This window comes from Balaenoptera acutorostrata, chromosome 6 (assembly GCF_949987535.1).
Source record: "Balaenoptera acutorostrata chromosome 6, mBalAcu1.1, whole genome shotgun sequence".
NCBI lineage: Eukaryota > Metazoa > Chordata > Mammalia > Artiodactyla > Balaenopteridae > Balaenoptera > Balaenoptera acutorostrata.
Genome location: NC_080069.1, coordinates 89,933,170 through 89,958,375, shown reverse-complemented (window position 1 = coordinate 89,958,375; position 25,206 = coordinate 89,933,170). Strand labels below are relative to the sequence as shown.

General features: G+C 44.0%; 2 protein-coding genes across 6 annotated transcripts in view; one reads left to right on the top strand and one right to left on the bottom strand.

Moving 5' to 3' along the window:
• Positions 1–1,965, top strand: part of FBXO10 (F-box protein 10) — a 74,330-nt gene extending 72,365 nt beyond the window's left edge. For all 4 annotated transcript variants that reach the window (XM_007197021.2, XM_007197019.2, XM_007197018.2 and 1 more), the window contains one exon: positions 1,498–1,965. The gene's annotated coding sequence lies outside the window, so the exon portion shown is untranslated. The remainder of the gene's footprint in view (positions 1–1,497) is intronic.
• A 1,058-nt stretch (positions 1,966–3,023) lies between these two features.
• Positions 3,024–23,693, bottom strand: POLR1E (RNA polymerase I subunit E). Of its 2 annotated transcripts, XM_007197017.2 has the most exons (12): positions 23,514–23,693; positions 22,843–22,946; positions 21,576–21,652; positions 19,766–19,851; positions 15,860–15,918; positions 14,931–15,075; positions 12,784–12,891; positions 12,062–12,158; positions 10,411–10,544; positions 5,430–5,511; positions 4,520–4,651; positions 3,024–3,365 (listed from the first exon to the last, which is right to left on the bottom strand). In XM_007197017.2, the coding sequence occupies exons 1-12, from the start codon at positions 23,587–23,589 to the stop codon at positions 3,206–3,208; spliced, it is 1,260 nt and encodes a 419-aa protein (XP_007197079.2). In that variant the 5' UTR covers positions 23,590–23,693; the 3' UTR covers positions 3,024–3,205. The 2 variants fall into 2 exon arrangements, with proteins under 2 accessions (XP_007197079.2, XP_057403551.1); XM_057547568.1 differs by lacking the exon at positions 23,514–23,693 and having other exon boundaries at positions 21,576–21,739.
• Between the last annotated feature and the right edge of the window lie 1,513 nt (positions 23,694–25,206).

Below are 25,206 nucleotides of genomic sequence, written 5' to 3'. Positions count from 1 at the left end.
CCTACCCACCTACCCACCTGTGTTATCCCCATGGTGGCACTGAATCCTCTGCATTGAAAAAGTCTGTTGATCTGTCTTCTTAAAGGAAGGCACTTTAAAAATTTTTACCTAATTAGCTATTTCCAGGTTGGGTCCTCTGCAGGTATGTTAAATACACCTTCTTTGACTTCATCACTGTTAAATGTCCAGCAGGTCAGGGCCACAGAAACTTCCCTTCAGGGAACAGACTTCATTCTGTTAACACCCATAAGTTATTCCACAAACTGCAAATCTTATTAAAGGTACAAGCATCTAGCCCACAGTCCCTTTTTCTTCAAAGAGGTCATCAAGCAACATTATGGCAAATAACTTGGTTGGATCAAGGAATCCTCTGTGAATATCAGTAAATAAATGGGGTTTTAGAGCTAGAAAAAGCCTAGTATGATCCCATTATTCTACAAATGTTTACTGCCTAATAGCTCTGCCAAGGAAAGAAGGTGCAGCTCATGCACTATGATTCATTCCACAGACACTGGCGCTTATATGCCAGGCACTGTGTTAGGCACCCTCTCACAAGACTTGTTGAAAAGGACCCTCTTTTGAGCCTTCTGACCCCAAACCCCTTGATAACAGAAACTTGCGTTTCAGTCAACCTCTGGGACTGCATCACCTACAATTAGTGAAGTATACCTGTTGTCACCCGGGACAAGTATACAGCTGACCCCTGAACAATGCAAAGGGTTAGGGGCACTGACCCTCCATGCAGTTGAAAAATCCACATATAATTTATGTCAGCCCTCCATATCCGTTCCACATCTGTGGGTTCAACTAACCACTTGCATGGTACTCTAGTGTTTACTATTGAAAAAAATCCATGTATAAGTGGACCCAGGCAGTTCAAATTCATGTTGTTCAAGGATCAATTGTATATTTACCATCCTAGGCTTTTCCCCATCAATATCACTCCTCTTTGTGAGTGACTAAAGAAAGCTGCTTCCCCACTAGGACAGAGGCTCTTCAGAGGCCAGGTCACATGCTGTGATCTAATCACTGCTGGAAATTAAGCCTCAAGGTGTCAAAACCATCAGAATCTAAAAAGTATGCATGAAAACACATTTTAAGCCATAAGCACACTAGGAATTCTTTTCCCAGAGACAGATCAGGATATTTTTTTTCTGATGCAGAGTCACATAACTGATTTTCACAACAGCTTAGGTAAAGAAAAACAAGAGGCATTTAGATTTCCTGCTCAGATCTCTGCTGGAGGGAGATCAAGTATGCTACAAGTGCCCGCTACCCAGGATCAGATACAAATGGGGACAAGCCAGACAAGAGCATGGAAAATGTGCACTTTAAGCCTGGCCTTGCCATAGAAGTGGCTCTGATAACCACATCCCAGTGCTCAAAGAAATATAAGGATCACCTATCCTGAATGAGTCATCCAAGGCCCATTTTTACCATGTATTCCCTAACGGATGTCCCAGCTGCTGTGTAAACTTCCTCCTTTCTCATTTTCAGAGAGAGCTGGATTCTGTCTTCCTTCCTCCACTGCCCCTGGCCCCCAGCACGAGCACCACACACCTCAGCTGCTCCCACTGCCTCAGAAGAACCTTGAAGAGCTGAGTCTGGGGGACTTCCCTGGTGGCACAGTGGTTAAGAATACACCTGCCAATGCAGGGGACACTGGTTCGATCCCTGGTCTGGGAAGATCCCACATGCCGCGGAGCAACTAAGCCTGTGTGCCACAACTACTGAGCCTGCGCTCTAGAGCCCGTGAGCCACAACTACTGAGCCCGCGTGCTGCAACTACTGAAGCCCGCACACCTAGAGCCTGTGCTCCACAAGAGAAGCCACCGCAATGAGAAGTCCACGCACTGCAACGAAGAGTAGGCCCCTCTTACTGCAACTAGAGAAAGCCCGCACACAGCAACGAAGACCCAACGCAGCCAAAAATAAATTAAATTAAAAAAATAATAATAATAAATAAAAAACAGATGTTTAAAAACAATTTTTTTAAATAGTCACCTTCTCTCTTAAAAAAATAGAGCTGAGTCTGAGCATTAGCCACATACCTAAGTCTCTCCATGTCATAGTCCCGTTCCTCACAGCACCCCTCTGGACACTGACTTCTCCATCTCCCCCTGGCAGATAAGGTTGGTGGCAGTCAGCATCCCTTCCCATCGGCTTCTGGTATGGCTTCCTGTAACTAGAGGCTGAAACCTATTTCCAAGACTCCCTTGCTGCTAGGATTCTAGTTGCAAATTAAGTTCCTATATATGTACTCAGAGAAGAAGGAAGCAAGATGGAAGCCAGCCTCTTAATCTTTTGGCTGTTTGTGCTGACAAGCAAGGAGGTAGAGCATGGGTACTGATAGCATGGGTGGCTGAACCAGAATTTCAGTGTCAAGTTGCCAGCTTCATGAGTTCAAGAAGCAGCTGAATTCAAGTAGCTTCATGAATTCAAGTGGCTTCTTCATGCCTGGCTGGCCATCCCGGCTGTGTTCTTGAACTCAGCAGTTCCAGTAGCAACCTCCTGATTCCCGCTCCTGCAACCCTTTAACAATTTTATAGTACTTTATATCCATGTTTTAAACTCCTTTCTCAAGAATATCTAGGACCATTTGTTTTCTGCACTGAACTCTGACTGATTCACTCCCCTCAAAAACGTGGCTTTCAGAGCTGACTCCTGCCCTCTGTGTGGCCTGAGCCAGGCAGAGCAAGTGGGTTAATCATTTCCTCTGATTTGGCTCTGCTCTGTTTCAGCAGTCCGGAACTAAATTAGTCTGTTTTGGCAAGCCCATCACATTGGTGACCTGAAGCCTCCTCTTCCAGCCCTACTGGGCTTTGTCCTCACCACGTACTCCTCCACTGGGCCTTCCACAGCACTTCACATTTCTCTTTATTAACCTTTATCCGTCAGATGTGGTCCAAGGTTCAGCCTGTGAGATCTTTTGCCTCGGCCTACCCCAGGCCCAGCCTCCCACATCCCACACATGAACCATCTGCCATTTACAACCACAGTGACACCAAAGGAGGGAGATGGAGTCCAATAGGGCCAACACTTTATATTTCTGCTTGAGACCAGCACAACTGAGATGCTGGCTTCTGGCTTCATACCCGTGCCAAAGCACGGCTTCTTTATCCCTCTTTCTTTACAAATAAAAATGCAAATGGATACAAGGAGTGGCTATGATGTGGCCAAAATGCTCTGTCTGGAAAGCACACCTCTAGGTGATTTTCCTCCGCTTTGACTGACGGTCCAAGGCCTGGGCTGGGGGCAGTGGGATGGACAGGGTGCCCAGTTTGTGATCCTCCTCCCTGCCCACTGCCAGAGAAACCCTTCTTTTAGAGATCTTCAGCCTCATGGCTTTCGCTATCTCCATCATCCTAAGGAACAAACACAAACACATAAAACAAATGGAGAGTCTCCTCAATGTGAACGCTCAGGGAGGCTTGGCAGGAGGGGGCAGCACATTCGTGCTCCAGGCCATGAAGACAGAATTCCCAAGATAGCCACAAGGGGCAAAGCTCCCAGCAGAGAGGCAGACAAGATCCCCCTGAGAGCCATCAGAGTCCCATTTTAATGTGTTGCCATTAGAAAATATCTATATAAATGATGGAAAACCAGGTTATCTAGATCCTACTGATAACTGTGCTTACTTCTTGTAGCAAGGATTGAGCACTTGCTAGAATTTTACAGACTTCAGGTATCTGTTTCTCTTGTATGTTCAAACTCACTAATCATGAGAATGCCATCTGTGGAGCCCTCAGAATAATCCCTCTCTGGACTGCTAGAAAAGTCCAGATAAGGGTGTTTTCCTAGGCTCTCCTGAAACACCATCAGGGTCCTTGGAGGTCAGATGCTCCTAAATCACTGACAAAGGCCAATATACCCCATAGTTCAGCATCCTGGGAGGCTCTCCTCCCTACTCAGTCTGAATCCCTTCTAGCAGGGCTGGAAAGGGCCTTAAAGGTTGCCACCTCTGCCAACCCTCCCAGTCAGGTCAGAGAAGCCCAAGTGTGACATCCCTGCCAAACTGCAGCTCTGCCTTGCCTTGGACAACCCCCTGGCAGCTCCTTCCATCTGACTCTGAGAAAAGTGCTTTATGCTAAGCTGAAATTGGGGTTCTCTTATATAACTTCCACCCCTAGGTTACCCCATCGGGACCATACAGAGTCCCTCTTCCCAGAGAGAGCAGTTTGGAGACTGGAGGTTGCTCAGTTACACAGGGATGAAGGCTCAGGTTTGAAGCCCAACTATTCCCCTTCTTGGCTGTGTGACCCTGGGAAAGTCACTGACTTCTCTGAACCAAAGATTCTTCCACTGTTTCTTAGCGACATCACTGAGATATTATGACAGATTTGGTACTGTGCCTAGCAAAGCGAAGGCACGCGGTAATGTCTGATTGCCCATCCATTCAATCAATTATTCATTCATCTGAAAACTGTCCCCAGGTCCCTCGACAGTGCCTCATGCTTTCCAGCAGTATCAGAACTACATCAAGGCGCCCTAAGGGAGCTTTTTCTTCTTTTGTGCTCACCTTTTCTCACTGAGCTTCAAGTCCCTCTGTAACACTGTCAGGTCAATCTGGAAGCTGTTTATGTGCAAAGCCAGTATGATCACATAGGCGGTGATCTTTGCCTTCATAGAGTCTGAAATTAAGTTCCGCAAACTGCAAATCAGTGGCAATAAAAGAGAGGCAAAATTAAACTCCGAGATGATTTCTCCAAAAGCAAAGGAAAAACATCCAAGCCTGTTCCCTTATGCATTCAAAATGTCTTCTCATCCCGGGGAGAAGAAAAGGAATTAGAGCAACATCCCTTGTCCCGTTGTGGTGCCCAAGCCTTCACGCACAGTGGAGCAGTGAGCCAATGCCAGTGTCCCTCCAAGGGGACAGAGAAGGCCGCACCTTCCCCAGGCACAGTCAGAGCCTCACACTGGCGAGGACCCTCCCCATCTTCCCGGCCTGCTCAGCAGGGCTGCTGGGAAAACAGTCATCCCAAACTCAGCTGCCAATGATTCTTCCAAGCACACTCAGAGCAGGACACACACTGCAAGCAAGTGGCAGGAAGGAAGCCCAGGTGTGCTGCTTGGGGTGCTTTCCTCAAAGTCATCCCACTGGCCTGCCCTTTCCTGCAACACTGCCTCTCCATACAACAGTAGTTCCGTGGACATTAGGCAGAGGTCCTTGGAAGAAGAGTGTGACGTGAAGTCTTTGTTACAGGACTTCCCAGAGCCTTTAACGTGAGCTTCTCCCAAAGGGATAGAGTCTGTACTACAGTGTTGCCTAAACTCACTTGACCCCAGGAGCCCTCCAAATGGCAGTGCCCTCTTCAGCACAGTGTCTCTGTGGACACAGACTGCAATACAAGCCCCCTCCCCACTCTCACCACCCTCCCTGTCCTGCTTTCGCCTTTACAGGCAGAAGCCGAGAAATCAAGCCCCCTGACCTGCCATTGTTGTAGATCAAGCAGGTAAACTGCTTCAGCAGTTTGGTGTTAATGATGTGGGGAATTCCAGGTCCCAGGGCACCTACAAGACAAAATAGAGTCTGATCGTTTTCTTTCAAAACTCTCAGGACACACCTCACCTATGAGCTGGGAAAAGAGGACAACAGTTGGGCCACTGGAATAAACAGAGGCATGTGGGAAGAGAAGAAGGGGCTTGTGAAACAGAACAGCCACTTTCAAATGAACATGTGCTCAAGTGTGCTTCAGCCTGCAGACCATACATGCACAAGAGATGTTCATGACAGGGTGGTGACAGGAAAGAAAAGCAGACTCCAATGAGGCCTAAAGATACAGAGTTCAAAAGATGTTAGAAAGCAAAACAGATTGTGGAGAAAGCCCAGGGAGAGGGAAAGAAAGGGAGACTGGAATGTGAAAATAAGAATTAAGCAAATAGTGAAAAACATGAGTACAGGCATAGCTCAGAGACATTGCAGGTTTGGTTTCAGACCACCGCAATAAAGCGAGTCACGTGAACTTTTTGGTTTCCCAGTGCGTATAAGTTATGTTTATAGTATACTGTAGTCTATTAAGTATGCAACAGTATAGGGTCTAAAAAAAAGTGTCCAATAATTAATTAATTAAAAATGAAAATTTAGAAACAATGTCCAGAGGAAACTTGCACAAGCCTCTTAGATAGCCTAATCCACCAGAGGGCAGACAGCAGAACCAAGAAGAACTACAATCCTGCAGCCTGTGGAACAAAAACCACTTTCACATAAAGACAGACAAGATGAAAAGGCAGAGGGCTATGTACCAGATGAAGGAACAAGAAAAAACCCCAGAAAAACAACTAAATGAAGTGGAGATAGGCAACCTTCTAGAAAAAGAATTCAGACTAATGATAGTGAAGATGATCCAGGACCTCAGAAAATGAATGGAGGCAAAGATCAAGAAGATACAAGAAATGTTTAACAAAGACCTAGAAGAATTAAAGAACAAACAAACAGAGATGAACAATACAATAACTGAAATGAAAAATACACTAGAAGGAATCAATAGCAGAATAACTGAGGCAGAAGAACGGATAAGTGACCTGGAAGACAGAATGGTGGAATTCACTGCTGCAGAACAGAATAAAGAAAAAAGAATGAAAAGAAATGAAGAAAGCCAAAGAGAACTCTGGGACAACATTAAACGCAACAACATTTGCATTATAGGGGTCCCAGAAGGAGAAGAGAGAAAGGACCCGAGAAAATATTTGAAGAGATTACAGTCGAAAACTTCCCTAACGTGGGAAAGGAAATAGCCACCCAAGTCCAGGAAGCGCAGAGTCCCATACAGGATACACCCAAGGAGACACACACTGAGACACATAGTAATCAAATTGGCAAAAATTAAAGACAAAAATTATTGAAAGCAGCAAGGGAAAAATGACAACATACAAGGGAACTCCTATAAGGTTAAGAGCTGATTTCTCAGCAGAAACTCTACAAGCCAGAAGGGAGTGGCATGACATATTTAAAGTGATAAAAGGGAAGAACCTACAACCAAGATTACTCTACCCAGCAAGGATCTCATTCAGATTCGATGGAGAAATCAAAAGCTTTACAGACAAGCAAAAGCTAAGAGAATTCAGCACCATCAAACCAGCTCTACAACAGCTAAAGAACTTCTCTAAGTGGGAAACACAAGAGAAGAAAAGGACCTACAAAAACAAACCCAAAACAATTAAGAAAATGGTAATAGGAACAGACATATCGATAATTACCTTAAACGTGAATGGATTAAATGCTCCAACCAAAAGACACAGGCTCGCTGAATGGATACAAAACCAAGATACATATATATGCTGTCTAGAGACCCACTTCAGACCTAGGGACACATACAGACTGAAAGTGAGGGGATGGAAAAAGATATTCTACGCAAATGGAAACCAAAAGAAAGCTGGAGTAGCAATACTCATATCAGATAAAATATACTTTAAAATAAAGAATGTTACAAGAGACAAGGAAGGACACTACATAATGATCAAGGGATCAATCCAAGAAGAAGATATAACAATTATAAATATATATGCACCCAACATAGGAGCACCTCAATACATAAGGCAACTGCTAACAGCTATAAAAGAGGAAATCGACAGTAACACAATAATAGTGGGGGACTTTAACACCTCACTTACACCAATGGACAGATCATCCAAAATGAAAATAAATAAGGAAACACAAGCTTTAAATGACACAATAGACCAGATAGATTTAATTGATATTTATAGGACATTCCATCCAAAAACAGCAGATTACACTTTCTTCTCAAGTGCCAACGGAACAGTCTTCAGGATAGATCACATCTTGGGTCACAAATCAAGCCTCAGTAAATTTAAGAAAATTGAAATCATATCAAGCATCTTTTCTGACCATGACGCTATGAGATTAGAAATCAATTACAGGGAAAAAAATGTAAAAAACACAAACACATGGAGGCTAAACAATACGTTACTAAATAACCAAGAGATCATGAAGAAATCAAAGAGGAAATCAAAAAATACCTACAGACATATGACAATGAAAACACGACAATCCAAAACCTATGGGATGCAGCAAAAGCAGTTCTAAGAGGGAAGTTTATAGCAATACAAGCCTACCTCAAGAAACAAGAAAAATCTCAAACAATCTAACCTTACACCTAAAGGAACTAGAGAAAGAAGAACAAACAAAACCCAAAGTTAGCAGAAGGAAAGAAATCATAAAGATCAGAGAAGAAATAAATGAAATAGAAACAAAGAAAACAATAGCAAAGATCAATAAAACTAAAAGCTGGTTCTTTGAGAAGATAAACAAAATTGATAAAACCATTAGCCAAACTCATCAAGAAACAGAGGGAGAGGACTCAAATCAATAAAATTAGAAATGAAAAAGGAGAAGTTACAATAGACACTACAGAAATACAAAAGCATCCTAAGAGACTACTACAAGCACCTCTATGCCAATAAAATGGACAACCTAGAAGAAATGGACAAATTCTTAGAAAAGTATAACGTTCCAAGACTGAACCAGGAAGAAATAGAAAATATGAACAGACAAATCACAAGTAATGAAATTGAAACTGTGATTAAAAATCTTCCAACAAACAAAAGTCCAGGACCAGATGGCTTCACAGGTGAATTCTATCAAACATTTAGAGAAGAGCTAACACCATCCTTCTCAAACGCTTCCAAAAAATTGCAGAGGAAGGAACACTCCCAAACTCATTCTATGAGGCCACCATCACCCTGATACCAAAACCAAAGATACTACAAAAAAAGAAAATTACAGACCAATATCACTGATGAATATAGATGCAAAAATCCTCAATAAAATACTAGCAAACAGAATCCAACAACACATTAAAAGGATGATACACCATGATCAAGTGGGATTTATCCCAAGGATGCAAGGATTCTTCAATATACACAAATCAATCAATGTGATACACCATATTAACAAATTGAAGAATAAAAACCATCTGATAAAAAAAGTCCATATCTTAATTAAAAAATACTTTACTGCTAAAAAATGCTAACCATCATCTGAACCTTCAGCGAGTCATAGTAGTGACATCAAAGATCACTGACCACAGACCATCATAATAAATATAACAATGAAAAAGTTTAAAATATTGTGAGAATTACTGAAACCTGACAGAGAGACACAAAAGTGAACAGATACTCTTGGAAAAACAACGCCAACAGACTTGCTCAACACAGGGTTGCCACAAACCTTCAATTTGTAAAAAACACAATATCTACGAAGGACGATAAAGTGAAGCACAATAGAACGAGGTGTGTCTGTACAGACCCTTGGGTGCCCAATCACAGGAACACGACTGCAAGCACCTTATGCCTAAAACCACAGGTGTCTCCCTCTGGGTTTCTGACTCTGGGTGGATGTGAGTGTGTGGCAGCCACCCATGCCCTGGCGATCGGTGGCACGGGTTACCAGCAGAAACTGACTTCTCTCCCAGTCAGAAATAGCTGACACAACAACGTGCCACAAGCCTTCACAAGCAAGGCCAATTTTTCTTCCCCCATTTTTGTCTAACTGTCCCTTAAAACGTTCATTTGATTTGAATGGATATTCAACTTTGCCTAACACAGAAGTAGTGAATGTTAGCTCTGAGCAATCGTATAATCCAACCCGACCCTATTTTCCGAAGAAAGGGCTTGGAAAGTTCTCTCAGCATGTCAGCAGTACCAATCAGAATCCCACTGTTACACAGTTATAAATAAAGACATGGAAAGACATGTCCATTTCCTCTCTCACTAGAGCTAGTCTAAGAATTATAGACAAATAACAGACTGAAACTAACTAGAATAAAATGTCTATCATGATATGTGCACCCCAAAGTTCACAGCACTATTTACAATAGCCAAGACATGGAAGCAACCTAAGTGTCCATCAACAGATGAATGGATAAAGAAGATGTGGTATACATATATGCAATAGAATATTACTCAGCCATAAAATAGAATGAAATAATGCCATTCATAGCAACATGGATGGACCTAGAGATTCCCATACTAAGTGAAGTCAGACAGAGAAAGACAAATACCATATGATATCACTTATATGTGGAATCTAAAAACATGATACAAATGAACTTATTTACCAAACAGAAATAGACTCACAGACATAGAAAACAAAATTATGGTTACCAAAGGGGAAGGGGGGGGGGAGGGAGGGATAAATTAGGAGTTTGGGACTAACAGATACACACTACTATATATAAAATAAACAACAAGGACCTAGTGTCCTTGTTGTTGTTCCTTGCACAAGGAACTTTATTCAGTATCTTGTAATAACCTATAATGGAACAGAATCTGAAAAAGAACATATATATGTATAAATATATATGTAACTGAATCACTTTGCTGTACACCTGAAACTAACAATATAAATCAACTAAACTTCAATTTAAAAAAAAATGTCTAGCATGGACTTACTTTTCCGCTTAATCACTTTCTGTGCTCGAAATCTGATGAGAGTGTCCAGAAACCATATGCACCGGGCCTGGCGGTCTCGGCTCTCCTCACTTGATGGCAAAGACTTCAACGCTTCTATGACAAAGGAGCAGTGACTAAAACGAGGGAGGGAAAAGGAGGAATGTGTTAAGACCGGCTCTGTCAGGAGCCATTCACTCCTTCACAATGAAAACAGCAGGCACCCTTCACACCTGGTACACAGTCAACAGCTGAGGAAGGGCCATCCAACCAGCTCCTTATAATAGGAGGAGCATGATTTAGTGCAGGGACAGTAAAGGTCTAGATAACAAATATTATACATTTTGTGGGCAACATGGTCACTGCCATTGTAATGCAAAGGCAGCCATCGATAACATATAAATAAAGGACTGAAGCTACGTTACAATAAAACTTTATTCACAGGCAGTGGGCCAGACTCGGCACTTGGGCCATAGTGGGCCCAATCCTTATGTGGTGGTCTGGAGCACAGCCTCTCAACTATCTGGGTTTGAATCCCCATTCTGCCATGCAGTGGCTTGGGCAAGCTTCTGAACATCTCTGCCTTGGTTTCTTCACCTGTAAATTAAGGCCAATGATAGTACCCTTGTCCTACGGGTTTTTGTGGATTAAATGAGACAGGGAAAGCAGTGCTTGGCACATGTAAGAGCTCCATCAATGTGGCTATTATTTTTACATACTGTTGTTCTACCACTATCAGGATCATGAACTCGCAGCAATAAAAGGCTCTTCAAGATCATCTTGTATCGGCCTCATTTTACATATAGGAAAACTGAGGCTCAGACAGGGGAAGATCACACAGTCCATCAGGCAGATGGGGACTCGGTTCTCCAGACTCCCAGCCCAGAACTCATTCCTGCACCTGCCCCTGAGCCACAATCACATCAAGACAATGAAGAACCAGTAAAGAGCACTCTGGAGAAAGGGAAAAACATGTATTTTCTAAGACTTTGGATTTCATTGACCAGTAAAATTTCCAAACGAAAATTGGGGGAACCAACATAGGGTTGACAACTTTTTATTTTCTCAAGATAAAATTATTAAAAGAAAAAACTCAAAAGCAAAAAAACCTTATCATCATTAAAAAAAAAAACTGTTTTAAAAGCCAAAAAGTGGGGGTGGGGGGGTAGAGGGAGGAGAGGAAATCATCTCTGAATTATTTAAAATATACTATATTTAAAATACATAATTTAACTTTAAAAAAGCTCACTCAGCACATCACCACAGATAAACCATCACTTCAGCTGGCACCTACTCCCAGGCCAGCACTTGGGCCACACCAGTGACAATCGGCAACAGCATAACATTGGCTGGGGGGGTGGGACCGATACAGGTCAGCTCCACTTCCCAGCCCCAGACTACAAGGCCTCACCACCCTCTGCCCAGTCACAGGTTCCATGTACTCACAGGCCAATTCTCTCCCTTGAAAGCCACCCACAGCCTTGGGACAACAGGCCTGGGAGCTCAACCATTTGAGAAAACACTAGCTCGTTCATGTTCAAATGCTGAACAGACGTATATCTTCACTGACTAACACCCAAGGTCTGCTTCATGTCTGACTACTGTTGTATCCCAACATCACTCCCCAGACACTCCATCTGCCCAAGTCGGGTACCTGTTCTCTTCAATCATCTTCAGTATTTCTTCTGAGGTGACATTCCTGAAAGCTTCAGATGGGCTCTGAAGAGCGTCATACTCCGCAGGGGAAAGAACTAGTTATAGGTCAAGAACAACCTGACCAAAATGGAAACATCCAACTAGCTAGATCATCTTATATCGGCCACATTTTACAGATGGGAAAATTTGAGGCTTAGAGAGGGGAAGATCACACAGTATGTCCGGGCAGAGCTTCAGGACTCCGTTCTCCAGGCTCCCAGCCCAGAGCTCATTGCCTGCCTGGGCTTTCTGCCTTATCACAAAGCCACTGCAGGCACTTTCCATCTGACTAGAACCACAAGTACGGAAACTCTACATTCCAACCCTTCTTCATAAAATCAGTCTGCCCTAGACTTTGGGCACTGGCCAACTTAAAAGTCGTATTTTGACCCTTCACGGAAGGTGACCCCCACAGGGCTGAACTGTGGGCATTCTGCATTTTGCTGAGGGATGGGTTTGAATCCCAGGGCCGGAGAGGCCACTGCTGCAGCAGGTGCCTCAGCTAGTGAGGGAGCCTCGCTGACTTCCCAGCAATAGCGCTGGGGCAACTGCAAGAGTCTGGGGCGAGCTTCTATGAGCATCACAGGACCACTGACACCCTCAGAGAGCCTGGCCATGCCACTCCTGTGCGCATATCCCAACCTGGGAAATGAGGTGGCGTTTCTCCCACAAGAAGGATACGGTCTTCAAATTTATACACGTCTTCAGGCTTGGCTGCATCAGCGTGGCAGGGAGGGAGGTAGAGGGAGTCATCCTGCAAGTCATTGTGGATGGCGTCACTGACCAGGGCTTTTCAACGAAGGAAGAGTCAGTGTCAGTGTCACCCTGCTCGGCTTCAAGTTCCCCCACACTCTGCAACCCGTGCACTCAAGATCATCATCGCCCGGAACCCCCTCATCTGAACTTCACAAATTGTCAGTGAAAAAGAAAAATCAAATTATAAAGCTAACTATCACACAGGAATAACCATGTAAGAATTAAGTATGCACACAGACAAGAACAGAGAAGAAAACAGGAAAATTGTAATAGTTGGTCTTGTAGAATGATGGGAAAATGGGTGAGTTATTTTTCTTTTTAAATGTCCTTTAGTAGCTGAGAGTAAACTGAACAAAAAAAATTGAAAAATTTACTTAGACATTAAAGTATATCTTTGACTAAATGGAGACATGTTTCTATGTTCCTGGATGGGAAAACATAATATTATAAAGATGCTGATTCTCCCCATATTAATCCCAATTGGATTTTGAGAGAACTTGACAAAATAATTCTTAAGATCACCTGGAAAAAAAAAAGCATGCTACAGGACTTCCCTGGTGGTGCAGTGGTTAAGAATCCACCTGCCAATTCAGGGGACACGGGTTTGAGCCGTGGTCTAGGAAGATACCACATGCCGTGGAGCAACTAAGCCCGTGCACCACAACTACTGAGCCTGTGCGCCCTAGAGCCCGTGCTCCGCAACAAGAGAAGCCACCGCAATGAGAAGCCCGCTCACCGCAAGGAAGAGTAGCCCCCGCTCACCACAACTAGAGAAAGCCCACGTGAAGCAACAAAGACCCAACACAGCCATAAATAAATAAATAAAAAAGCATGCTACAATAACCAGTACATCTGTGAAAAATAAGGATGGAGGATAAATTTGCCCTATCAGACAACAAACTGGAAGGTGAGGCTACTACAATCAAAAGGACCTGACGCTGCTACAAGAATAGCCAGTCAGAATGATGAGCGAGAACACAATTAAGAATGTGGCAGGGGCTTCCCTGGTGGCGGCAGTGGTTGAGAATCTGCCTGCCAATGCAGGGGACACGGGTTCGAGCCTTGGTCTGGGAAGATCCCACATGCCGCGGAGCAACTGGGCCCGTGAGCCACAACTACTGAGCCTGAGCATCTGGAGCCTGTGCTCCACAACAAGAGAGGCCACGACAGTGAGAGGCCCGCGCACCACGATGAAGAGTGGCCCCTGCTCGCCGCAAGTAGAGAAAGCCCTTGCACAGAAACGAAGACCCAACACAGCCAAAATAATTAATTAATTAATTAATTAATTTTTTAAAAAAAAGAATGGTAAAATGATACAGATGATTTTTTAAATCATTTTTTACAAAAGGAAAGGATGGAGTTGGGGACAACTGGCTAATCATTTGGAAAATATAAAATTAGGTTTATACCATAGACCAAAAAAAAAAAAAAATCATCATTAAATTGTAAATGCAAAAAGTTAAACTGTGAAAGTACTGAAAGACAACATAGGAAAATATATAATCATCGGGTATGGAAAGATTTTCTAAAACTTACTAAAATTCCATTTTAATAGAAAAACTGCTCTCATATATATATAAATTTCTCTTATGTTCTTATAATGCATTTGAACAATAAACACATTACACATTTTAAATAATACAATTTAATACTCAAGCTGCTGAAGAATTTAGGAAAAGAAAAAGATCCAGTGACCTCAAAGTGTTTCTAGAGGCTAGCTCATCATCATCACATCAGCCTTTTTGACTAAAACCTCCCTGTAACTCACAGAAACTTGAGGCCGTCTCCCTCCTCTGTGCCCTGCAGGCTGTAGCCCTGGCACCAAGGACACAGAGGGCACATAACCGTTCCCATGTCTGTCTCCTCTACTCGACTGTGAGCTCACTGAGAACAGGCCATGTCAGATGTTTCTTATGATTTCCAGTCTGTTCCTAAGAAGGCCCTCAGGGAGAAGCAGGAAGGAATCCAGCCCTAACTCCCATCACTTCCATCTGTGGGGCAGGTGAAAGATCTCAAGAGAAGGGAAAGATGTTTCTACCAGCAGCCTCTTACCCCAAGTTCCAGCTGCTTACCAGTCACACCCTTTGTATCAATTATACTCTCTGCAGCTTTAGCCACTGCACTATTCAAAGATTCACTGCCAACTTTGTTCATTCTCCTGGAGTTCAGAGCCCGCTTCTGTTTGGTGGTACCAAAGGCTTCAATGCAAGAATCCATCTGTGCAAAAGACAAATTTGGTCACTGGGAACGGGCTGAGCACTGTTACTCCTAGCTGTGTGACTACGGGTAAACAGCCTCTCTGAGCCATTAATACCACTTCTGTAAATTGGGTTGACTCATACCTAACTACCTCATAGGCTTGTTTTAAGAACCAAAAGATATTAAGAGATTTGAAGTACTTGCTTTATAAACTGTAATGAGCTATTTATAAATCAACAGTGTTTTCACCTGTAAAATAAAAAGACTAGACTTAGGGTTGGAAATCTGGGGCACATGGCTTACCGGTTTTCCAATCCTACACCGAAAACAGACATTACTAATAGATCGCTCACTCTCCCTCTGAGCCTGAAGACAGCTTCACTCCCCTCCAGGCAGCACTGGAGACTCAATCAGTTTGCCATCCTGGGGTGAGATGAGCTTTGTAGGAAGCTTCTACATTGAAAATCCTAAAGTTTACTTTGTCTTGATGTGAAGTTTCCAGGCTTCCAATATTTTCTGAAACTTGGATTAAATCCTGAAAATAAGTGTTATGCTACAGCCCAGAGAACCAGTTCCAGACACTGGCACAGAGCTGTGTATAGCTGCCCCAGAGAGGAGGTCTGCAGTCTGTGAGGCCAAGGAGGCCTCTGCAAGTAGGAACTGTCCAGAGAACCACAGACTGAATGAGCTGGGAGCAGCTAGGGAGACCCCTGTGTTCAACCAGCTCATTTTACTGATGGAGAAACCCAAGGCCTGGAAGGAACTCGCTTTAGGTCTCACATCTTAGTTCTGTCATACTTACCTTTTCTCTAAAAGATTTGGTGTGACTCTCTAGTGTCGATTCACTCTGAACTGATTCATCTACAAAACACAAAACAAAAACAAAGCAAAGAAAGCAAACTGTTAAGGCCTGCAGACCGTAATAGTGTTTAATATTTGTTTAACAGTTAATCTAAGAAAAACAGATTTCTTTAGTACAGGACTTCCCAGAGCTTAACATGAGTGTATACTGTGAACATTTAGTATGAAGCTTCAGTATACAGTTAGAGGATTTGGAGAATAAATTAGAGTCAAGTGAAGGGGTCATGGATCCAAGCCCTTCATTTCACAAATAAGGAAACATGAGGCCTCCAGGTGAAATGACTTGCCCCAGGCAATGCAGAGATGGGATTAGAAACGAAGTCCTCCGCTCTTCCCAGTATATAGTTCTGCCCTCCTTGTAAAAGACCTAAGGAGGAGAGATCAAGAGGGGGACCTGGAGCTCACCTCCCCCAACAAATACATCAAAAATACATCTATATGTGGAACAATTCTCACGGAAAACTAACTAGAAACCTGCAGAAGAATTCCTATACAACCAAAGCGCGCTGATGTGTATAAAATGGATGACTAATAAGGACCTGCTGTATAAAAAAATAAATTAAATTTAAAAAAAAAAAGAAAGATTTCCACGTAACCAGGTAGTAGGGTCGGGACCCCCCCACCCCCCACCCCGCCCTGAGAGGGATCTGAAAGGAAGAGAAGGTCTGCATGGGCTCACTCCGCACCACAGCTTGGTACAGGATCTGGGCCAACCAGCCCCTGGAAGGAGACTGGGTCTAGCAGCTGGGGAGCAGCCCCTGCCCCTGACAGGGTGTTGACAGCCATGGAGCAGAAAGGAAGGACCACCTCACACACTCCTTGGGGTTTAAACCCCCAACACCAAGCACACCCCATATCAAGGTAATAGTGGCCACCACACCCTGAGGACATTCCATTGTGTATGTATGTAAAATTGTTCATTAATTTCTTAATTAAACACATTTTTGTTTTTATATGTAAAGAAGTTGTAAATATTGGTTTATTCTAGCCATTATACATATATACACAATGGAATACTACCCAGCCATAAAAAAAAGAATGAAATTTTGCCATTTGCAACAAAATGGATGGACCTGGAGGTCACTACGCGTAGTGAAATAAGTCAGACAGAGAAAGACAAATACTGTATGCTATCATTTATATGTGGAATCTAGAAAATACAACAAACTAGTGAATATAGCAAAAAAGCAGATTCACAGATAGAAAGAGCAAACTAGTGGTTACCAGTGAGGAGAGAGAGAAAGGAGGAGGGGCAATATAAAGGTACGAGAGTAAGAGGTACAAATTATTATGGATAAAATAAGCTACAAGGATATACTGTATATAACACAGGGAATACAGCCAATATTTTATAATAACTGTAAATGGAAAATAACCTTTAAAAACTGTATAAAAATAATTTAATTAAAAAACATTTTTTAAAAAATAGCAATGAATGTATATACAAAACAGAAACAGACTCACAGGGCTTCCCTGGTGGCTCAGTGGTTAAAAATCTGCCTGCCAATGCAGGGGACATGGGTTCCAGCCCTGGTCCGGGAAGATCCCACATGCCGTGGAGCAAGTAAGCCCGTGCACCACAACTACCGAGCCTGCACTCTAGAGCCTGTGAGCCACAACTACTGAAGCATGCGCGCCTAGAGCCCGTGCTCTGCAACAAGAGAAGCCACCACAATGAGAAGCCCGTGCACCGCAACAAGGGTAGCCCCCGCTCGCCGCAACTAGAGAAAGTTCATGTGCAGCAACAAAGAGCCAACGCAGCCAAAAATAAATTAAATTAAAAACAAAAAAACAAAAAGAGACTCACAGACATAGAAAACAAACTTATGGTTACTAAGGGTGTGGGGGAGGTACAAATAAGGAGTATGGAAGTAACAGATACAAACTACTATACATAAAATAGATAAGCAACAAGGATGTACTGTATAGTACAGGGAATTGTACCCAATAGCTTGTAATAAACTATAATGGAATATAATCTGCCAAAAAAAAAATATATATATATATCATATGCCATACATCTGAAACAAAATACTGTAAATCAACTATACTTCAATTTTTTAAAAAAGTTAAAAAAAAAATTTTTTTAAGACCTAAAAGCAGGCATAAACATGAGGTATGTATTATTTACATGAAGCTCTGTAATCTCCCACAGAGCATTCATGTAAGGGGCAATATAATCTAGTGGACAGAAGCACAAGCTCTGGAGTGACCGTGCCACATTTAAATCCCAGGTCTCTCATATACGCCAGCAGTACGATCCTGCCAAAGTCATTTAGCCTCTGGCCGAGGTTCATCATTGATTAAACAAAAGGAATATAATACCTACCCCACAGGATTGTTATGTGAAGTAAATGACGTAGTGCATTGAAAGTGCTTAGAACAGTGCCCAGAGCATAGTAAGGACCCAATAAATGTTGTGCGTATTTTGATATATGCTGGTTAGAATTAACCAATATTTACAAATTTTTTACTTGTAAAAACAAAAACGTGTTTAATCAACAAATTAATGAACAATTTTCTTTGCCTCCTCAGAATATAGAAGAGCATTTGGTGGATAACTTATGTGCAGTTATATTTGTTTGCAAAGCAGGGAATTCTTAACCTAGAGACTATGGACCCCTAGGAAATTCACAGCTGGGCTTTGGGATGCAAGATCCCTTTGAAATTATATGCAAAATCTCACATTTTTTGTAAATTCCGTATGTTTCTAGGAGTTAGGTCCAGGTCCTTATGAGATTCTCAAAAGGGCTGAGACCACTGCTTTGAGAAAATGAAGTTATTAGAACTAATGCCTCTGAAGGTATGAAGCAGATTCACAATGATCCTAATGATCCTTATCTAACTCCCTCCCCTACCATGGTTCTCAGTATTTAAGATTTAGGAACAGGAGCCCCTTGAGTTTGACCCTCTTATCTATCATTTTGGAAGATCCCACTCTAGCCCTGAACATTCTAAAATGCCAAAGTGGAGAAGTATTGTAACTTCTGCCAGTGGATTAGAGAGAAAATGGATCTCTTCCCAAATTAGAAAGTGTAGAGACTTTGCATCAACCTGGAAGTTACTGTCTAACCTGTAAGCAACTTCTATCATCTACCAGAGATTCTAAAACCTCTACTCCAGGGCTTCCCTGGTGGTGCAGTGGTTAAGAATCCGCCTGCCAATGCAGGGGACACGGGTTCGAACCCTGGTCCAGGAAGATCCCACATGCTGCGGAGCAACTAAGCCCGTGTGCCACAACTACTGAGCCTGTGCTCTAGAGCCCGTGAGCCACAACTACTGAACCCGCGTGCCACAACTACTGAAGCCCATGCTCCGCAACAAGAGAAGCCACCACAATGAGAAGCCTGCACACCTCAACAAAGAGTAGCCCCCGCTCGCCGCAACTAGAGAAAGCCTGCGCACAGCAACAAAGACCCAACACAGCCTAAAATAAATAAATTTTTTAAAAAAATTTTAAACCTCTACCCCAACTACAACCATTAAAAATTAAGAAAGGCCCTCGATGGAAAAGAATATCATATATGCCCTCCAATACTCTGCTCTGATCAGTGCTCAACTTGCTTTAACTAAGATTAGTTTCCTGATCTTAAGTCTGTAAACACTGTAGGGACAGATCTGTGTCTGTTTTGCTATATTCACAGCCCCTAACTTGTGCCTGGAGCATAGTAGGTCATCAATAAATATTTGCTGAGTAAAAGCACTTTTAAAACTTTTTCAAATGGGAAAAAAAGAACCTTTAAAAAATAGCTACAAGATGTATTTTACAAATCAAAAAGTCAAACCGACTCATCCAGCAAACCTAAAATATTCAGCATTTCTTTGAGCCTTCATGACTAGGACCTACCGGAAAACAGCGGCTGCATATTGAACAATTCAGCATCATATACTTCCATTTGGCCAGAGGTCTTGTTCAAAATTCCCACAAAGTGCCTGAATAAAGAAGGAATAATACCAGTGACAATGGATTATTCAAAAGGTATTGTTTATACAACCTCCTTTTTTCCACTTTAAAGTTCTCAACCTTCTTTCTGCCCCAATACACCTGAGGAAGACATCACTTGCTCATGAGTAACAATAATCCCCTACAGCAGCCAATTCTCTGCATGGGGAGGGAAAGGAGGAAAGGGTTCATGAAAAGGCTCCGGGGGCAGCGGGGGGCGGGGAGCCACCAGGTGATTCTTGTAGCTGATCACATTTGGGCTCACTGCTGTAGTGGGAAACCCTTCTGGAATATAAGAATCTGGAATTAAACACTAGAATTTACTGCACGTATAAATTCTATGGAGGCAAAGACAAGTAAGACCTCGGTAATTATGAGAAGACCAGTTTACACTAGAAAATCTTTGTAAAGGGATGACAGAAGTTAAAAGTTTCAAGCATATACACACTAATCTGACTTCTATCAGGGTGGTTCAGGGGGGACCCTTAAAGGGGCTTGTTTGTGATTCACTGATGGCTACCTTCACAAGGACACTGCATTATGCCAACCCCTGACACTTAAGACTGTTCAGGCTGGACAATCTTCACTGTACCGAGGAGTAGACTGGGGGTCAGTAAAGGGCAGAACTGCCCCAAGTCAGTAATCTTTCCAGAGCTAGAAAGAAATTCTGGAGCCTTGGACACTACCAAATCCTTTTCTTGTAGTTAGTTCCAAGGCAGACTTCTGGTAAACTCTGGCCTATTGATCACACATTCCAAATTAGTGGAGACAGCTGCCTTTCGGGAACAAGATAGTTTATAAGCAAAGAATACTGCGAGTTAATGATGTGGTCAGAAATAACGAAGGTGGTCAAAAGGTACAAACTTCCAGTTATAAAATAAGTAAGTCCTAGAGATGTAATGTACAGCATGGTGACTATAGAAAATAATGCTGTAGCGTATATTTGAAAGTTAAGAGAGTAAGTCTTAAAAGTTCTCATCACAAGAAAAAATTTTTGTAACTGTGTGGATGTTAACTAGACACTGTAGTGGCCATTTTGCAATATATACATACATTGAATCATTATGTTATACACCTGAAACTAATATAATGTTATATGTCAATTATATCTCAATTAAAAACAATTTTGGGGACTTCCCTGGTGGCACAGTGGTTAAGAACCTGCCTGCCAATGGGGGACACGGGTTCAATCCCTGGTCCGGGAAGATCCCACATGATGCGGAGCAACTAAGCCCGTGTGCCACAACTACTGAGCCTGCGCTCTAGAGCCTGTGAGTCACAACTACTGAGCCTGCGTGCCATAACTACTGAAGCCCGTGTGCCTAGAGCCCATGCTCTGCAACAAGAGAAGCCACCGCAATGAGAAGTCCGCACACCACAATGAAGAGTAGTCCCCGCTCACCGCAACTAGAGAAAGCTCGTGTGCAGCAACAAAGACCCAATGCAGCCAAAAATAAATTAATTAATTTACAAAAAAATTTTTTTTAAGATTACAAATGAATGAGGTTTTCAGGAAATTAAACAAATGTAAGTCACTTTTCAATTTCAGGAATGTCTACATGCTGGTGTGAGGGCCCCGGGGTCTGGGAACACAGGAACTTGGTAAATCTCTCTAGATTTCCCCCACTGCCCCTAAAATAAAGATAGAGAAGAGCAGTGCCAGTGCCACCACCCCACCCCCCGGCTTCCCACAATCCCTTTCCCCTGTCCCTACCTGCAGAGAGTGTTGCATTTCAGGGCTCCAGTCCCAAAATTGTTTCCCACATAGGAAAGTCTGTCTGTTTCAGCTGCCTAAAATGTAGAGGCGGGGAAAGCTCCATTACAGCCAATGTTGAAAGATAGTAAATATCTTGACTCCCTTTTCCACGTTTGCAGAAGCTTTAGAATCCAAACCACAGGTGGATTAGAACGAGAGCCTCTTTGAGATGATCCAGCTCCACTATCTCTAAGTGAATCTGGGGTATCCCTGGGGGAAAGGCAAGAGGACCTTTGAAAAGTCCCAGGTAGTGCTGGCTTCTAGCTGGTCTGACAAGTTCTTGGGGGAGCTGTACCACAGGACTTGGAAGATGGGCCTGGGGCTCTCAGCACTTAGAGGCATGCAACAAAATGATTCTGCAGACAACCCCAAAGTCCAAGCCCTTCTTGAACCTCTTTGCTCTCCTCTATCATGACTGCTCCTTATATGCTCTCAGGACCGTGGAAATGGTTAATTCACTCCTCAATCAGAGCCAAGCTTTCCTGCTTCCCCGTGTTTGTCCTGGCTATCCACTTCACCTGGAGTACTAACTTCAGCTGTTAAACCCTCCTCCATCCTTCAAGGTTCAGCTCCCATGCACCCTCCCCCAGGAAGACATTCTAGCAGAGACTTCACTGACTGAGCTCACTCTGCCCTGCTCTGTATTCTCTCTCCCAGGGACCCTGAGCTTTGTCTATTTCTGTATGAGTGTCCCTCACATCCAGTTCTCACCTCTCTAGAGCAGTGCTTCTCAACCCAGGGAATTACCCCTCTGGGAATATCTAGGCATGTCTGACAGTCTGTTTGCCACAACTGGGAGGTGCTCCTGGTAGCTAATGGGTAGAGGCCCGGAAAGCTGCTAAACATCCAGTGCTGCACAGGAGAGCCTCCACATCAAAGAATTATCTGGGTCAAAATGTCAATAGTGCTGAGGCTGAGAAACGCTGCTCTGGAGTACGAGCTCCCTCAGAGTGGTGCCAGCTCTCACTTAGCTCTTTCCCTAGCAGCTTACAGCCCAGGGCCACAGTGGGGCTCAATAAATGCTTGTTGAATGAACAAATGAATAAAAGGCCAGCACTTCACCACAAGTGTGAAACTCAGTGGAACCTGTCCCCAAACCCCAGCCTGCTGGGGCTCAAAGTTGCTATCCCCCCTTTTCTCCACTCACTCCCTCCTACCTCCACCCACACCCAGGAGGCCTCCTGAGGCCTGAAGAGTGGAGGCGACGGGCCACGGCAGCACTTACCAGGATCCGCTGACTCCTCTTTCTGGGGTTTGTGGAGTCATTGCTCTTGTACAAGGTAAAGCGCATGTTGCCTGGATTCTGCAGCTTCCCGTTGGAGAACTGGACTGTAAGATTGCAGCCCGAGAATGAGATGAGAGCACAAGAGTATGGTGGGGAGGAAATGGACTGTCAACGGGAGGGAGTGACTGGAGGAATGGGTATGGCAAGGAACCCAGGTCCTGACCCAAAGGGGGACTGAAGGAGGTCCTGGTCCAGGTGGCAAGAGGGGCTGGGGAGGGGCTCTGACAGGAGGGAATAACTAGGGGAATGGGGCTGACTGAGGACACCTCTGCCAAATCTAGAAAGACAGAGGGAATTCCTGGCCAGCAGAGAGAAGGAAATAGAGCAGGTGTGAGACCTGGTGGGTGAGAAGATGACGGGCTCCTGGGTACATACGGCCCTGGAGAGGGAGTAACTGGGATTTCCTCATCCAGGTGGGAGGTGGTACCAGAAAGATGGTGCGATGACAGAGGAGCCCTGGCCGAGCGCCAAGTAGTGGGGGAGACTATAAGGGATCTTGGCCCAGCTGGGAACGGGCACCCGACGGATGTGGGAAGTGGAGGGCTGTAGCGGTACCGAGGCGGAAGGGGAGGAAGTTACGGGGAACTCTGCTCCAGCTTCGCAGTCTTTACCCAGTAGAGCTCTCTGGCTCTCGTCGGGCTCTCCACAGTACAGCCACCTGGCACTCGGCAACACCTCCGCCGCCATCTCGCCTCTCCAGACGCCAAGCCCAATAACTGAAACAGCCGGGGCCAGTAACGCGTTTAAGCACACGCGGAGGCAACGCTCCGGGCCGGAAGAGGCGTGGCCTCGCCGAGCACCGCCCTGCACGCATAGAGACTCCGCCCCCAGCAGGCACCGCCCCGCTCTTTCCCTGAGCTCGGAGGAGCGCCATCCCCGCCCACTCTTCGCCCCGCCCCTCCGCGCGGAGAGGCGTGGTCTCCATCCTCACCCTGTCCCGCTCCCTCCTCCGCCGGCCTCTCCAGGGCGCAGCACCTGATTGGCCCAGCATTCGGCCTGCGCATTTCAGGCTGGGTACCTCTAGGGTGAGCAGCGCATACAAGTCTTGCCTAAACGTTGTGCGGGGTTTCTTCCTCAGCACTGTCTAGGTAGGGTATGGTCTATCTCAACTACGGTGTAAATATGTCTTACTAAGATCTGAAAGTCCGAGTTCAAATTTAGAATTCTCTGATAGGCAATCCTTGAGCTCCAGCTAAATGTGGCGACTCGCGGAGAACAGCAGTTCTCCAGGACCTCATTCTACACACCTGGACATCAGTCCTTAGGCCCCAAAACTTGGTCCACAATCCTGTAAACAGGGCCATGATCAGTTCTCGGGTCTAGACGTGCATACTGTGGCTCAATCAACCCTCCGAGGATGGACCAGGGGGAGAGGCCCAGCAGGCTCAAGGATTCTGGGGTGAACTAGAAGGGAAACCTAATCTGATGGGCATGTCCCTTCATCCCTGTGGATTCAACCCTCCCTCCTACATGGGGAGTTATTAGAACAAAAGGAGGGTCAAAGCAGGGCCTGCAGGGCCTTTGAGCATGGACCCAAGCCAGGGCTCCTTTTGCCCAGTCAAAGGCAAATACTGTTGAAGGGAAAGAACCGTGTTGACTAATCTCTGTTCTCCAAATTGCCTTCTTTCGAGACTCATCCTCTCCCCCGACACATACCTCCAACACGATCCGAATAACCTTAACACCTGAGCTCCCCTTTGCCTGAGCACATCACTCTTTTCTAATTACTCAATCTCAAACTTACAAAAACATTGCAAGTACAGTGCAAAGAACTTTTTTTGCCCTGAACTTTTTTGAATGAGTTACCAACCTGATGCCCCATCACTCCTGAAGATCATGTATAGTATTTCCTACAGACAGGAACGTCCCTAAATAGCTACAATACAGCCATCAAAATCAGGAAATTAGCATTGCTGCATTACTACCATATAATCATCATGCCCCATTTAAGTTCACCGACTGTCCCAGTAATGTTTTTATAGCAAAAGATCTTGTCCAGAATCACATGTTGCATTTAGCTGTCATAGCTCTGTAGTCTTCTTCAACCCAGAACAGTTCTTCACTGACTTTGAATTTTAAATTTTAAAGTTTATAGGCCAGTTATTTTGTAGAATGTCCCTCAATCTGGGTTTATCTAATGTTTTCAAGTGATTAGTCTCAGTTTATGCATCTTTGGCAGGAATATTACAGATATGACGCTGTTCTCATTGTATCATGTCAGGTGGTAGACAATTTCGATTTGTCCCATTACTGGCTATAGTAACTTTGATCACTTTATTAAAGTGGTATTAACCAGGCTTCTCC